This window comes from Ruditapes philippinarum, unplaced genomic scaffold (assembly GCF_026571515.1).
Source record: "Ruditapes philippinarum isolate M1 unplaced genomic scaffold, ASM2657151v2 ctg11286_1_1_1_1, whole genome shotgun sequence".
Lineage (NCBI taxonomy): Eukaryota > Metazoa > Mollusca > Bivalvia > Venerida > Veneridae > Ruditapes > Ruditapes philippinarum.
The window spans coordinates 1-17,305 of NW_026856908.1; the positions used below are offsets into that span (position 1 = coordinate 1).

Genomic DNA, 17,305 nt, shown 5'->3' on the forward strand with positions numbered 1-17,305 from the left:
ACGCGTTGACGTGACGTCATTTGCGCTATAAAAATAGCGTTATATAGCGTGCTCATGTAAGCGTTACACTATAGGCGCGTCAAATTAAAAGTTTACCGGTCTTATATTCTCTACTAAATTTATTGAAGTCGTTGAATAAAAAATATAATGCTCGCCAGAGGCTCGCATAATATGATTTTATTCAACTCGTTCCATAAATTTAGTATTAAACCTAGACTCATTCAATATCTTCTATATATTGCTTTAAAACTTACCTTATGGGCTAAACATATTACCTGATGGCGGAAGTCATTCGGCTGATATGCTTGTCAAGTAGGTCATAAAGTAAATCGAAAGTTGTCGGTTTCATCGTTTCCTCATCTAATTATATATACGTTAATACACACTTTTTCATTTTAAACTACAAAAAATGTATTCGATAAAAATTATCTTCCCAGATTTTGCATTTTAACTGTTAAGATTACACCTTCAATTCATATATTAACACTAACACTCTTGAAAGCATTTAAATAATTTTAAACAGACTTAATATATAATGACATGAATTTCATATGACAGTATAATGCTTCTTCCATTAATACACATATAACCTTCGTTTTAATTTAATATGCTTTTTAACCATGTTATATATTTCTCAGAAATGATTTCCCAACTGTACATATTATCTCGTTATTCAAGACATCAGTAAATCCTACTCTTTTAGCTACAAAATATATAATACGCGGTATTTTTCTCCCTCGAGCACTTATTGTCGCTTATTGAACGCTCCAATTCAAACATATAAACATATTCTTAATAATATCAAATCACTGCCGGTATTTCTGGGCATTTTGTTAAATTGTGTTAAAGGTAATTCTGTATTTACGAGCTTAAAGTGTATAGGTCTACGTTTGATTTCTTAAACTAGAAAGATATATTATTTTTTTTATTATTTAAAAATTTTCCTCAACGCGATTTTTTTTTATGGGAGAATCTTTCCCCTTTTTTAATATTTTTCTTGTCAGTTTTGCTTTGAAAAAATGTAGAATTTTTTGGGCAATTTTTGGAAAGTTGAAACCTAGGGAAAAGGGTTTAAAGCCCCACCAAAAAAAATTTTCGCATCCAAAATTTAATTAAGCACCCAAAAAACATTTTTTTTGAAACCCCAAAATCGAAATTAAAATTTAATTTTTTATGAATAGACGCAAAACCATACTAAGGGACAGATTTCAGGCAATTTTTTTCCCCAAAATTTATGAAAATTTAAACTTTAAATAGCAAAAACCCTTTTTTTACTTTTTCAAATTTAGGGGTTCCCTTTTCCCAAACGACGCTTGCTGTTTTCAAGATAGCGCTTGTTTAAAAGCTACTAATAAAATACTTCATTGGTTTTATTCTCTTTAATTAAAATAATATAAAATACGGCAGTTTATTATGGTAATTATATAAATCTTTGTGTTAGAATTTATATTTAGCGGTTACTGATATTTTCACTTTAAATGATTTTGATTATTTTAAATAATGGTTTACTAGTAAAATTGCCTTTTTGACACCAACTTTGTTATAATTTTTCATTTTGATGATAACATTTAGCTATTGATCAGTAAGTAAATAAGAATAATCAAATTTTTATAATTACCGAGTACATTTCATGCTAAATATTGTGAGACGAACCCTAAATGACGTCTATATGGGCGCCGTCATTTTGAAATGGACGTCACGTCAGGTTACAACGTAAGGCAACGGGAAAAAAAATTATTTTAACATTTAGACCATATAACTGAATTTATGGAAAAAAAGAAGAAAAACATGCCTAGAGATATTGACGTTAGGATTAACATGACATTTATTTAAATGAGTTAACTATTATATTAAATAAAAAATGGAATATTCAAATTTGATGGGAAAGACTATAGTTGTGACTTTGTCCCAACTAAAAACCGGCGTTAATCTGCCACAAAGCACTGGTTAGGGACTACTTGTATATGCGGCTGTTATGAGTTCTTACTCGATTATATCGTTTACAAAGCCTGTAAAGCATCGATAAACACATTTGTAGTAATTATTTACATGCAATACTAAAATAATATCTCACATACACTAACGCCACAGATTTGATCCATAAAAGTTAATAAATATTTTGACAAACGGCGCCAATCCGTAAGCAGCGTAATGACGTCATCCTATGTAAACAACACATTCATAAACGGGCTAGAATAACGTTATTTCAAACAAGAGTATTATGAATTAAACACTCATGTTAACACAATTCAATCTAGTCTGCGACGTAAGTTTTTATTTTTGAAAACTTGATAAAATAATTTTTTTCTTATTATTTATTTTGATAAATAATTTCTATATCTTAACAACAATAGGGTGCGAAATCCAACAGCATTATGTAAAAATTGGCACCCTTGAAAAAAAAATAGAGTAGATCACTTATTTTATCTTGTTAGAATCGAAGTAACACCAGTTTGATTGAGTTTTGATGCGTAGTTATTTTGTTTTCACATCAAAACGATGAGTAAGTTAGATTTAGCCATGCAATAGAGAAAAACAGAATTAAAAAAAAGCAAGCGTGTTGCAAGTTTGATTGGAAGGTGTTTATAGTGTATTAAGATGCAAGGGGGAGTGAGAGATGTTGCACGTATTCATTATCCCTTATGTACAGACTCAATCAAACCGAGTCTGCAATCTCTTGTAATTTGTTGTGATTAATGCTCCCGAGGGATCATTTCTTTTCCAGATTTTTATACTTCACAACAGCAGGTGTCAAGTGCTGTTTGGCAGCTGTAAATAGTTGGGGCAACTTTTTATCCCTAATGTACATGTACAGACTCGATCAAACCGAGTACGGGGCATACTTCACTTCAGTGTTGTTATATTTTTCTGGTCCTTCGGGATCATTGTCATTTGATGCCAGCACTATTAAATGTTGAGAATTGAGTACCGCTCAAGCCGGAACTAGGGGTCGTGAGGGATGTTGCACGTATTCATTATCCCTCATGTACAGACCCAATCAAACCGAGTCTGCAATTCTCTTGTAATTGTGTTGTGATTAATGCTTCCGAGGGATCATATCGTTTCCATTTTTTATACTTCACAACAGCAGGTGTCAAGTGCTGTGTGGCAGCTGTAAAAAGTTGACCCGTACTTCACTTCAGTGTTGTTATATTTTTCTGGTCCTTCGGGATCATTGATGCCAGTACTAGTAAGTGTTAAGAACTGAGTATCACTCAAGCCGGTGCTAGGGGGCGTGAGGGGTGTTGCACGTATTCATTTCCCTCTTGTACAGACTCAATCAAACCGAGTCTGTAATTCTCTTGTTACAATGTTGTGATTAATGCTTCCGAGTTTTCACTTCGTTTCCAGATTTTTCTACCATCTACGTCATCTAATATAAGCCCCATCCCCACCCTTTAATCAAAAGGGTATTTAGCTTTTCTTGATGTTGATGTTCTCGTGAAGCACAATTCACAGTTAGTATAATCAAATTAGGAATGTATATTCTTCTTTAAATGTCCATCAACCGAATTCCCTTTCTGTTTGAATGAAGTTTAAAACTCAAAGGCGTCACATTGTATTTTCATTCATAAGCTCTTTTATTTTCACCTTTTATTGCAAATTTACAACAGAAATAATATGTTTTCTATAGTCTCTTTACAACTATTATTTCTATTTTTATTTTATTAGCACAACGTTACTGTCAGTACGTTTGACAATTTAAACCCTGTTTTTTTTCATTTATGACTTTAAACAAATAGAGTTTCACAAATCACAATGATAATTAAAGTGTATAAAGCTATGTTTAGATCTTCTGCAAAAGTTGTTGTTTGAATGAAAAAGAAAAACTTCCAAAATGCTTGTATGAAATGCTTATATGAAATAGATATGTTAGTAAATATCTTTAAAAGCAAATGACGTATTATGAAATCACTGCTAAATTGATTTATCTTTACATAGTTTGTTCTGCAATATTTTATTCTGTTTACGTGTAGTATTCAGGAGTATCCAATTACAGGGACATCCTATGTTAAAATCTCTTTCAAGCATCGACCATAAGATTGTGTTATAAATATATTTCATGAAATATAGCTTTATACCCTTTAAGGGGTAAACTGAAAATGGTGAAAATATGGTTTGAATAATAACTAATAACTTTTAAAATAAGTGAAAACTCAAAGTATGTTTGTATTTATTTTGTAAAGATTTAATCTATGAAAGTTCATTTCAACCATGGGCTTTTTTGTATAAAACCAATGACACTAATCCAGAGATTATGAAATGACATGCACTTTCAAAATAAAGCTATCTTGTTGACGACCTACATTTCCTTTTTTAGCAAATGACTTACAGATTTGCTAAAGTTATTACTGAATGTGCTATGTAATAATATATATAATCTAGCATCGCCTTTCACATGTTCCCCTACAGATCAATGACAACAGTGCAAACGACTTTTATCTAAAGGCTCGATTTGATTTCATTAAGATTGAAAACTGATGAAGTGGTTTATTTTATGCTTTCCATGCAGTGTTTTATTGTAATATATCAGATGATTATATAGAGGATATTTGTTTAGTTCAGTGTAAGATCGGAATATATTTCACCGAGTGAGCACCAAAAGGTATATTTCACGAGTGGCGCATCCACGAGTGAAATATGAACTTTTGGTGTTCACAAGGTGAAATATATTTAAATCTTACACTAAACTAAACAAATTTTCTTTTTATTATATGCAAAGAAACGTTTTAAAAAGACATTTAACCTAATACTGAATGTGTCGCGAGGATCGCGAAATTATATGACATGGTTTCCAAAAATGTATAATTTTCTCCGGTGACCTCATAATTTTGTTTTACTTAATGTTATGCTCCGGCATAACCTTAACACGTTATTGTAGATATGTTCATCGGCGGAGTACTTTGTTATTCCGGCGGAGTATTTTGTTATAAATCATGTTTCTTGACTTTCTCGTGATATTTGTGTTTTGGCGGGAATTATTTCATTGGTATATAAGCCAGATTTCAGCGTCACGAGACTAGAGCTTCTAAGGATTTCAAGTTATTATGGATAGTATTTAGGTTCAAAATTCATGTATATTGTGTTCTTTCGGCTTTAAAATTATATAGTGTTACTAACACTGTTAGCGAAATAAAAGTTTGGAAATTATACTTCAGTGTTTGTGCTCTCTATTAAAGTTTTTTTTGTGACTGGAGTAAAAAGAGTGTAATTAAAGTATACTCCACCACAGAATGAAAAGCGCGCCAAATAATAATACAACGTGACGTCATTTACGACGTCACGTCATTAAGTTGGTACCCAGTACTGTGCACGCTGGTATTTCACTGAAACAACGTAAGGGGCTTAAATTCAAAACAGTGAAATTATCAAAGTGGTAATTTCACTGTTTCAAACAGTGAAATTACCAGTTTTATATCACTGATATATTTCTATAAACCACCGAAAAGCATGTAATAAATTCTGATAAACCACTATTGAAATTTATAAAATATAATTTTCATTGTAGCCGGACTTTATCTGAATGTGGATGAAAAAAAAATCATTACTAAATGGAATAACAGGCAGAAATAAATGCTGTCATGCGTAAATTTTGCTTCTTTAAAAAAGAAAGTCGATGTCACCATACATCATGTTAAAAATATAACAAATTTAGAGAAAGTTTAACAAAACTATTATATTTCAAAATTGATGATGTGACGTCATGATGTGATGACGTCACAAAGGAGAATGCATGACGTTACGCGGCAAAATCAGTAAAAAATACTTAAAATCACTGAAAAAGCATGAAATAAAGAAAAATTTATTTGTTTTACATATAAGATTTAAATATATTTCATTCGTAAACACCAGCTATTATATTTTCAAAACAATTAAAATATTGCATCTGGTGTTCACTTAGTGAAATTATATTTCATTATTTCATGCTTTCCAGTGTTTTATTGTAATATATCAGATGATTATATTCTGATAAACCACTAGTGAAATTTATAAAATATAATTTTCACTGTAGCCGGACTATATTTGAATGTGGATGAAAAGAAAATCATAACTAAATGGAATAACAGGCAGAAATAAATGCCGTCATACGTAAATTTTGCTTCTTTAGGAAAAGAAAGCCGATTTCACCATACATCATGTTTAAAATGTAACAAAATTAGAGAAATCTAACAGAACTATATTTCAAAATTGATGATGTGACGTCATGATGTGATGACGTCACAAAGGAGAATGCGCGACGTTACGCGGCAAAATCAGTAAAAAATACTTAAAATCACTTAAAAAGCATGAAATAAAAAGAAAATTTATTTGTTTTACATATAAGATTGAAATATATTTCATTCGTGAACACCAGCTATTATATTTTCACTCGTGGCTACGCCACTCGTGAAAATATTGCATCTGGTGTTCACTCAGTGAAATTATATTTCAATCTTACATGCAAAACAAACAAATATCCTCTATATCTTACATGCAAAACAAACAAATATCCTCTATACAATGTATTAAGTTGCCCAGTTAAATAGAGGATATTTGTTTGTTTCAGTGTAAGATCGAAAAATATTTCACCGAGTGAACACCAGATGCAATATTTTCCACGAGTGGCGTAGCCACGAGTGAAAATATAATAGCTGGGGTTCACGAGTGAAATATTATTTGATCTTACATGTAAAACAAACAAATTTTCTGTTTATTTCATGATTTTTTAACGATTTTTACACCATTTTACTGATTTTTGCCGCGTAACGTCATGCTCTTATCTTCATGACGTCATCAAATAATGACGTCACAATGTTGAAGCAAAATATAATTCCATGATTGTTTTTAGATTTTAGATGTTTTTCAGCACAACGTTCGTAAATATTTACGAACTACAGTTATCACGTACATTTTTTATTATGATTGACTACATTTCCGCTGAAAAAAACATTCATTAATGATAAATATTTTATTTTTACGCCAAATATAGTTCGGCTACTGTGAAATTATATTTGGTAATCATTACTGTGAAATTATCAGAATATAATTAACCGTTATAATTCAGTAATCTACTGCAAAACATGTAATAACTGTTTCTCATGGCCAGTCACAATCCAATACAATGTGTATTTTCATCCAATTGTTTTGAATGTTGTTTTTTTTTTTGCATTACTCTTAACTAAAAGACCCCCTATTTTTACAGCGGCAAAGAATGAATATTTAAAGTAGAGCAGATTATTTTCTTAAGCTTTGCATGGTAAAATGGATTTTACTGAAGAAAAAAATGATAAAAACAACGAAGTTCGCAATTCTACTTTTTAACCTTTTTGATTAAAGTGCTCTTTTAAAAACTTTTCTTTGGGAATTAACTAAAAACTGCCAACATTTGCTAAAATTCTATGAGAAAGATTATATTTTGAAAGGTTTAACTTTTAAAAGTCCTATCAATAATCATTGTATGTGCTTTTTATTTTATAAAGTTTTATCATTTTCATATCAATCTTTAACTATTTTAGTTGTTATTCTATTAATAAAGTTGTTGTATTATGTTTATGATATGTTATGTGTATATAAACAAAAAATCTTTTTCATTAAAGATGTTTATTATAGATAATGTTCAGATACCAATGAATAAGCCTATAATTACATGATGAATGATGAAATTCAATATAATGAGTGTATTTGTTGTAGAAATTCTTGCGACAGGCTCACTGGTCGTGGTAGTAGTATCAGTTCCCGTTGCTGAAGGAGAGTCTGTCGCTTTGGTACAAGTAGCGGCTGTCGGTAAAGGTTTACTGGTCGAAGTAGCGGCTGTCGTTAAAGCTGTATTAGTTGCGGCACAGGTTTGGCAACATTTCGAAAAATCATTGGTGCAATGACTCTGAGTACAGTCAGTATATTCATCACCCCAAGGACAACCTGAAATAAACAATAGTCAACGAAACATAATGCCTTGATTTACCTATAATATCTTTTTAAACTCTATAGCAATTTTCAATAACACTACTTTACATTTCACTTGTAAAGTTTATTTACAACTTGTCGCAATCTCGGCATTAGGATGTGATAAATAGAGGATATTTGCTGAGTGTCAGTTCAATACTGAATTTATCGAACGAGTTGAATAATTACGAGTTGAATCCGAGCATATATTTTGATGTGGCGATTGTAAGATCTGCTTACATGTATTTGCGTTTAGATTATGTATTGTAATCTTTTTTTCTTCTTTTTTTTGTGAACAAGGATCTTTGCTCAAGTCCGAAAAATATAGATAAAATTAACATTTTGTTCTGTAACGTTTATTTATATTGAATGATTATACGAGAATATTTACATTACCTTAAATGAGAGGACACAAATATGGATATATGTAATTATTTCTAATGGTAAACATGTGCAAATATTTTGACGTGACGTCATTTTCATTACATAATCATAGAGTTATGACGCGCACTAAAACGTTAGCGTTTTACTAATATAGGCCTGTCAATGAAAACTGATTCTTTTTCACTCCGAACGATCTTTATTTGTGGTATAAGATAAATAGAATATTAAATTCGTGTAAGTTCATTACTTAATCTATTGAACTCGTTGAATAAAATAATGTGAATAAAATAATATAATGCTTGCAAGAGGCTAGTTTAATATATAGAGGATATTCAAGTTTTTTTCTGTAGAAACAGGAGTGTTATAAAAATTTCCTCAGTTGCGGTAGCCACGAGTGAAATATGATAATTATTTTTGTGAACACGAGAATTTCATATGTCACTCGAGGCTGCGCCAATCGTGAAATATACCTTTTGGTTCTTATTCGGTGACATATATTCAGATCTAACATTGAACTAAACAAAGGTTCTTTTTATTATATGCAAAGAAACGTTTAAAAAGACATTTTAACCTAATGGTAAATGGAAAGTGTGCCAAATAATAATACAACGTGACGTCATTTACGACATCACGTCAATAAATTTGTTTTCCTCCCACAAGATGAAAATAAATCCTTTATTTATAGGGAAAACTTGAATTATCTGTTTATAATATACATTTTGCTCTTGTGACATTACAGTTTGAAAGACTTTCCCTTGAATTTTGTAATCTGACAGAATTTAGGGAAAAAAAACGTGTTTTAGCAAGACACAAGTGAAAAAAACGGAACATTACTTAACAGTGAAACATTTTTTTTTTCACAGTGAAAGTATGGAAAATGAAAGACACATTTTATTTCATCAATATTTCTCAATATTCTCAAGTATATAATAAAATTTTATACAACTCGTTCAATAAATTCAGTATTAAACTTACACTTATTCAATTTGATGTTTACAATTCGAAGAATGCTGTCACAACACGTCACCTTAGTCAAGCAGGAGGTTAACTTTGTTTTAACATCAATTGGAGTTAATCAGTTTCAGCACTAATGTGATGAAACGTTGTGTCAAGTGTTTGAAACTGTTTTTAGAGATTGTGTAATCCTCATTTTTAGAAAGTTTCAAACACTATTGTTAATTGAGGAACTTTGCAATAACTTTTATAAAGACAAGTTTCCTACTAATTACAGACATCTTAACATAGCTTAAAACAGTACGTTTTAGAAAGGTTAAACGTAAATGCAAAATAGGAATGAAGTAAAATTTGTTTTACCTGGAATATCTAATCGTATATCTTGGCATGTTTTACAGCAAACTTCAAAGTTATTTCGACACAGTTGTAATGACATTCCTACACAAGTTGACTTTTTATCTCCATAGTCACAATCTAAAAAGAAATAGAGGATATTGAATTAGTGTAGTTTAATACTAAATGTATTGAACGAGTTGAATAAAATCATATTATGCGAGCCTCTGGCGAGCAAAATATTATTTTATTCAACGAGTTCAATAAATTTAGTATTGAATCTACACGAATATAATATTCTATTTATCACATATATAAAATAAGATCAGTAAATTGTTAAAATGAGTAATTTTTTAATCACTCGCCTATAGTGCAACGCTAACATAAGCGCGCCTTTAATAACGCTATTTTTCTATATAACACAAATGACGTCACGTCAAAGTGTTATTACACTAAGTGTAATATCGTTTTTATTAAATAGAGGATATTGAATGAGTGTAGGTTTAATACTAAATTTATTGAAAGAGTTGAACTAAATCATATTATCACACACCCGTGCCGATTTTGCGACTCCGTAAATATGGTATTGCACGGCCGTGCATATATTTTGACGTGACGTCATTAGCGTTATACAAACATAGTGTAAAGACGCGCTAAATGTTATCGTTATACTTAAGGCGCGTCAATGAAAAATGACTCTTATTTCACTTTAAACGGTCTTTATTTTGGGTGTGTGATAAATAGAATATTAAATTCGTATAAGTTCATTACTGAATTTATTGCACTCGTTGAATAAAATAATATTATGCTCGCCAGAGGCTCGCATAATATAATTTTATTCAACTCGTGCAATAAATTCTGTATTGAACTTACACTCATTCAATATCCTCTATTTATGCAAGCCTAATATTGTTTTATTCAACGAGTTCAATAAATATAGTATTGAATCAACACGAATATAATATTCTATTTATCACATATATAAAATGAGAACAGTAAACTGTTAACAAGAGTCATTTTTCTTTGACGCGCCTATAGTGTAACGCTAACACTAGCGCGCTTTAACGCTATGTTTATAGTGCATATGACGTGACGTCAAAGTGTTGTTATACTAGTGTAATATCGTCTATTCTAACACGACCCGCATTTTTCCCTATTGAACATAGAAGAACCGAAAGTGTGTATTATTATGCAACAAAATCACTGTTGACGTTCTATATTTAAACTTGTGACGTAATCATTATATACATCAATCTCCACACAGTGATCTCCCCTTAATTCTTCGGCGTAGATCTCTGCCACCAAGGTCCCGATATATCAGAATTTCTGATATACTATATTTTTTCAAAAATTGTTTTATCTACTGCTTTTATCTATCAGATAAGGTTTCTCTCATTTATTTAACAATGTTTATGAATAAATAAATAAATGATATGAATATATAGAAATAATCTTAAAAATTATGAGATTATTTTCTACCGAGACGATATTTTGATGTTTTATATTTTTTAGCTTTTGAATTTATTTTTCGTTATTTTGTATCCTTTTGATAATTTTTTGATAAACTATATCGAACGTAGGCACTAAAAGTTAAAAATAAAACAGAGAGAGAAAAATAACGTTAGATTTTCTTTGTAACGGTCGATATTTACATTTGAATTTCGACGTTACGTCATGTGATTTTCATCATCATGTGACGTCTTTGAAGGCAGTGATTACAATCTTGCCAAGGGAGGTAATCACTGTGAGGAGTTTGTATATACATGTGACGTAACTATTAAAAATGCGACGCGCTGACAATAAGTACGGAAACAAATCTGGTGCAATTTAGCTTATTATAAGGTACGACAAGATTTATTGTTAATGTCGTGTTAGAATCGAAATAATATATCCAAATCGGTGATTTTATCGGTGACGTTCGGATGCGCATCATTATATTACTTGGGCTACGCCCTCGTGATATACTTCCTCGCATCCTAACTCCAAACAGTGATGTTATTGAGCGATAAAACCACTGTTTGGGATATATTATTTCTCAAGTGTAATATCGTTTTTATTAAATGGCTTTATTACACTTTTTTTGCGCCGCGGTTTATGTGATAAATGGCTTTATTACACTCCTGCGCCACGGTTTATGTGATAAAGAAATTTATCACATGCTTTTCGGTGGTTTATAAAAATATATCAGTGAAATTTATAAAGGATATTTGTCTAGTTCAGTGTAAGATCGGAATTTATTTCATGCTTTCCAGTGTTTTACTGTAATAATACAGATGATTATATTCTGATAAACCACTAGTGAAATTTGTAAAATATAATTTCACTGTAGCCGGATTATATCTGGAATATCATAACTAAATGGAATAACAGGCAAAAATAAATGCCGTCATTTATTTAATTTTACCCATGAAATATGGTGCTATATCAGTCAAATATATTTCATATTTTTTAAAAATAAATATGAAATATAAATATGAAAGTGGGCGGAGTCAAAACTCATATTTATTTTAAGGGACTTCTTTCGCCGTTTTGTTTGAAAAATCTGATAAATACAAAACAACTTTTTCTTGAATATTGTTTTGAAAACTATGTAGCATGATAGAAAATGGTCTAATTAAGAAAATTAATCCGAACACCAATATCTTTAATTCAGTAATTAACGCTGTACAGACGTTTAAAGAGTTGTTTACATGACGTCACAATGTAGCGCCAAACAGCGCGTGCTTACGCATAAATTACTGCGCGCTGTACAATTGCAGTTGGTAGCAAGCAAGGGGATTCGTTACCATTATCTTTGATAATGAAATTAAATAAAAAGGTTATTTTTTTCGTTTTTTTGTGAAATATGGTATATATTTTCACTCAACATGATAAAATGCCACATATTTTCACTCGCCGTACCGGCTCGTGAAAATATGTGGCATTTTATCATGTTTCGTGAAAATATATTCCATATTTCACGCAAACGAAAAAATATCCTCTTATTATTTATAAAAATATAAAATTTTATTATATACTTGAGAATATTGAGAATTATTTAATTTTACCCATGAAATATGGTGCTATATCAGTCAAATATATTTCATATTTTTTAAAAATAAATATGAAATATAAATATGAAATTGGGCGGAGTCAAAACTCATATTTATTTTAAGGGACTTCTTTCGCCATTTTGTTCGAAAAATCTGATAAATACAAAACAACTTTTTGTTGAATTTCGTTTTGAAAACTATCTAGAATGATAGAAAAATGGTCTTACTGAGAAAATTAATCCAAACACCAATATCTTTAATTCAGTCATTAACACTGTACAGACGTTTTTGTAGAGTTGTTTACGTGACGTCACAATTTAGCGCTAAATATCGCGTGCAAAACAAGACAATAATTATATCACTGCGCGCTGTACAATTGCAGTTGTGTAGCAAGCAAGGGGGTGCGTAACCATTTTTAACTTTGATAATGAAATTAAATAAAAAGGTTATTTTTTCGTTTTCATAAAATATGGTATATATTTACACTTAACATGATAAAATGCCACATATTTTCACTCGCCAATTTTGACCCCAGGGCTTTTATTTGAACAAACTTGGTAGACACCCATTAGAACATGTTTCATGCTAAATATCTTTGCTCTAGCTTTTTGAGTTCTTTTAAAGAAGATTGTTAAGTTTTTACTATATGCATATAGAGAAAATCAATGACCCCCTGGGGCGGGGCCAATTTTGACCCCAGGGCTTTTATTTGAACAAACTTGTTAGACACTCATTAGAAGATGTTTCATGCTAAATATCTTAGCTCTAGCTCTTTTGTTTCTTTAAAAGAAGATTTTTTAAGTTTTTACTATATGTATATAAGGAAAATCAATGACCCCCTGGGGCGGGGCAAATTTTGAACCCAGGGATTTTATTTGAACAAACTTGGTAGACACTTACTAGACGATGTTTCATGCCAAATATCTAAGCTCTAGGTCTTTGTTTTTTTTAAAGGAACATATTTAAAGTTTTTTCTTTAGGTTGCCATGGCAACCAGAGTTCTGCATGGAATTAAATTCTTTGAACAACTTTTAAAGGTGACCACCAAAGGAACATTCCTGTGAAGTTTGGATGAAATTGGCTTAGTGGTTTATGAGGAGATGTCATTTAAAGTAAAAGTTTACGGACGGACGACGGACGAAAAGCGACCACAAAAGCTCACCCTGTCACTTTGTGACAGGTGAGCTAAAAAAAGAAATACAACAACAAAGTTCTTTCTTGTCTAATCTTCTACTGTTCTGTACAGAGATATTTACTGTTTGTGTGTTCAAAGCAGTAGAATCTAGAAGCAAGTTTGAATTTCATTTTTTTCGGAATGAATTTGTCGTATTAATTCTTCAAATTTCAATAGTAACAAAAATGTGTTTGTAGTAAATACGCTTAAGCTCTCATAATAAAAATAAAGCAATTCGTGCTGACAACCTACTTTCACTTTTACAGTTAACTGTTTGATGACGTAAAATATGACGTCATTGTTTCAGTGTGTGCACGTGCACATGTTCTGCGGGCTGATAACTAGTTCTCGGCCCCGGGCCGCAAACTCATAATAGGTCACCTGACACTCATAATCAGTTGAAATCATAGGCAATTTTGTTACTATATATAGTAACAAGTGTATTAATATTTTATTCAACGAGTGCAATAAATTCAGTAATGAACTTACACGAATTTAATATTCTATTTATCAAATACCCAAAATCAAGACCGTTTAAAGTGAAATAAGAGTCATTTTTTCATTGACGCATCTATAGTATAACACTTACATTTAGCGCGTCTTTACACTATGTTTGTATAACGCTAATGACGTCACGTCAAAATATATGCACAGCCGTGCAATACCATATTTACGGAGTCGCAAAATCGGCACGGGTGTGTAATAAATTTCAATCTTACATGCAATGTATTTATTTTAAGGTACTTCTTCTGCCATTTTGTTAAAAAATCTGATAAATGAATAACAATGGCGAAAGAAGTCCCTTAAAATAAATAGGAGTTTTGACTCCGCCCACTTTATACTAAATACATATTTGTATTTCATATTTTTTTTTTTTTTAAAAATATGAAATATATATGACTGATATAGCACCATATTTCATGGGTTAAATTAAATAATAAGAGGATATTTTTTTTATTTGAGTGAAAATATATACCATATTTAACGAAAAACGAAAAAATAACACTTTTATTTAATTTCATTATCAAAGAAAAATGGTAAAAAAATCCCCTTGCTTGCTACGCACCTGCTGTTGTACAGCGCGCAGTAATATATTAAATGTTAACACGCGCGATGTTTGGTTGCAACATTGTGACGTCACGTAAACAACTATTTAAACGTCTGCACAGCGTTAATGACTGAATTAAAGATATTGGTGTTCGATTCATTTTCTTAGTTATTAATACCATTTTCTATCATTCTAGATATTTTGTAGAACAAAGTTTGTTTTTATTTATCAGATTTTTTATAATAAACAAAACGGCGAAAGAAGTCTCTTAAAATAAACATGAGTTTTGACTCCGGCCACTTTCATATTTATATTTCATACTTTTTTTTACAAATTTGACTAATAAAGCACCATATTTCATTGGTAAAATAAAATACTATTTCGGTATTGTTTGAAAAGAAAACATTATAAGAACTGAAAATATAAATAAAAATGCTTGTTAATGTTGTTTGAAAAGGCTTTGTAAACTATATAACCGAGGGTAAAAACATAACAGCCGCATATACAAGTAGTCCCTAACCAGTGATTATTGGCAGTTTAACACCGTTTTTTCTTCTTCTTTGTTAAAGTGACAAAATCAGTGGAGTGTTAGAATATCACTCAACAGGACTGTCCCGGTTCGTAAAAAATATGTTGCATTTTATCATGTTACGTGAAATTATAATATATATTAAATATATTAGGTCATATAATATATATTTCAGTTTTGAATTTCAGCCCGTTATGTTGTTTCATTGAAATATCAGCGTTCAAAGAAAAATGGTGACGAATTCCCTAGGTTGCTACGCAACGGCAACTGTACAGCGCGCAGTAATATATTTTTTTTTCTGTTTTTGAACGCGCTGTTGGCGCTACATTGTGACGTGACGTAAACAATTCTTTAAGCTTCTGTACAGCGGTAATGACTAAATTAAAGATATTGGTGTTCGGATTTATTTTCTTAGTTAGACCATCTTCTATAATTCTAGACAGTTTTCAAAACAAAATTCAACAAAAAAGACCGGCATATCTAGCTCGAGGGTAACTGTTTACGGCGGTAACGAGGCTCTGCCGAGTTGCCGCTAAACAGTTACCCGAGAGATAGATATTCCTGTATGTATCGACAGCTGGTGTTCTATTTTTTTTCTTGCATATTACATATCAATTTTTTTCAAACAGAAATTACGAAAACTGATATTTTCATTACGCTCTTTTTTCTTATAGTAGCGTATGAACTTACAACTTCATTCATAACCGTAAAATGACGTCATCCGAAGAATGCAATTCATTCATAAAAGGCGCGCGGCAATGACGTCAATCAAAGCACGCGACATGTCTAACATGGGGGTGTAAGTTTGTTTGTTTGTCTTTTCCCAACAGTATTTCAGTCATATAGGCGGGTAGTTTCCTAACCATCGTTCCTGGAGAGTTACACCAGTACTTGACAACCTTCCTCCGCGCTAAACTACCAAAGCATCTCCCGGGGATCGTACCTACGCCAGAGAGGTAACTAGATTAGAAGTCATCGACTCTAACCCCTCGACCACGGAGGCGGTAGAAAATGTTTCCTGGCACCGGTGTAAACGGTGGATAATCGTGTCTGACATGCAAGAAATATCTTTTTTTTTTATCTAAATAAAACAATTTTCACGATGGCACGATGGTGAAAGCGCGATGGTACGATGATAAAAAAAACGCGATAGTTCGATGGTGAAAGCACGTTGGTACGATGGTGAAAGCACGATGGCACTATGGTGAAAACGCGATGGTACGATGTTGAAAACGCGAAAGTACGATGGTGACAGTGCGATGGCACGATGATGAAAACGCGATGGTACGTTGGTGAAAGCGCGATGGTACGACAGTGAAAGCGCGATGGCACGATAGTGAAAATACGATGGTACGATGATGCAAACACGATGGCGAGATGGTGAAAACGCAAAAAGTACTATGCTGAAAATGCAATATAACACCGCGTTTTCAGCATCGTACCATCCCGTTTTCATCATCGTTCTATCGTGTTTTCGCCATCGTACCATCGCGTCTTCACCATGGTACCATCGTGCATCGCGGGTACAGAAGAATTAAAAAAATCTCTATTTTCCAAACGGAACACCGTAGATATGCAAGAAATAAATGTCGCAAGTCTCTTCTAGATTTTATATACTGGAGGTAGGTTTTTGAACATATGAAAGGAATTTCACGAAAAGAAGCACACATGATATTTTTTTAACATTCCTTGTATGTTTAACTGTTTAAACTGTAACTGCAGTGTTAAAACAGCAAGCTTCCAATTTCATATTTATTTTTAAATGAACATTTTGAAAATGTATTTATAAAAGTAAAATATTGTGAAGTGAACAATGAAAGTAAGTTACACATTACATACGGCGCTTTCAGTCCCCGAAATTTACCAAAATAAGTTCCAAATATGCAAAAATAGTTCCTTCGGCGTTAATGACTCAGTGAAAATATGGT

At 31.6% G+C, this 17,305-nt stretch overlaps 1 protein-coding gene across 1 annotated transcript in view; it reads right to left on the reverse strand.

Moving 5' to 3' along the window:
* Window positions 1-7,586: 7,586 nt before the first annotated feature.
* The window catches only part of LOC132748106 (uncharacterized), a 34,627-nt gene continuing 24,908 nt past the window's right edge, over window positions 7,587-17,305 (reverse strand). The window contains exons 4-5 of the mRNA XM_060737657.1: window positions 9,622-9,735; window positions 7,587-7,899 (exon numbers count right to left, since the gene is read on the reverse strand). Coding sequence (XP_060593640.1) covers window positions 7,598-7,899; window positions 9,622-9,735 — 416 coding nt within the window. The 3' untranslated portion in view covers window positions 7,587-7,597. The remainder of the gene's footprint in view (window positions 7,900-9,621; window positions 9,736-17,305) is intronic.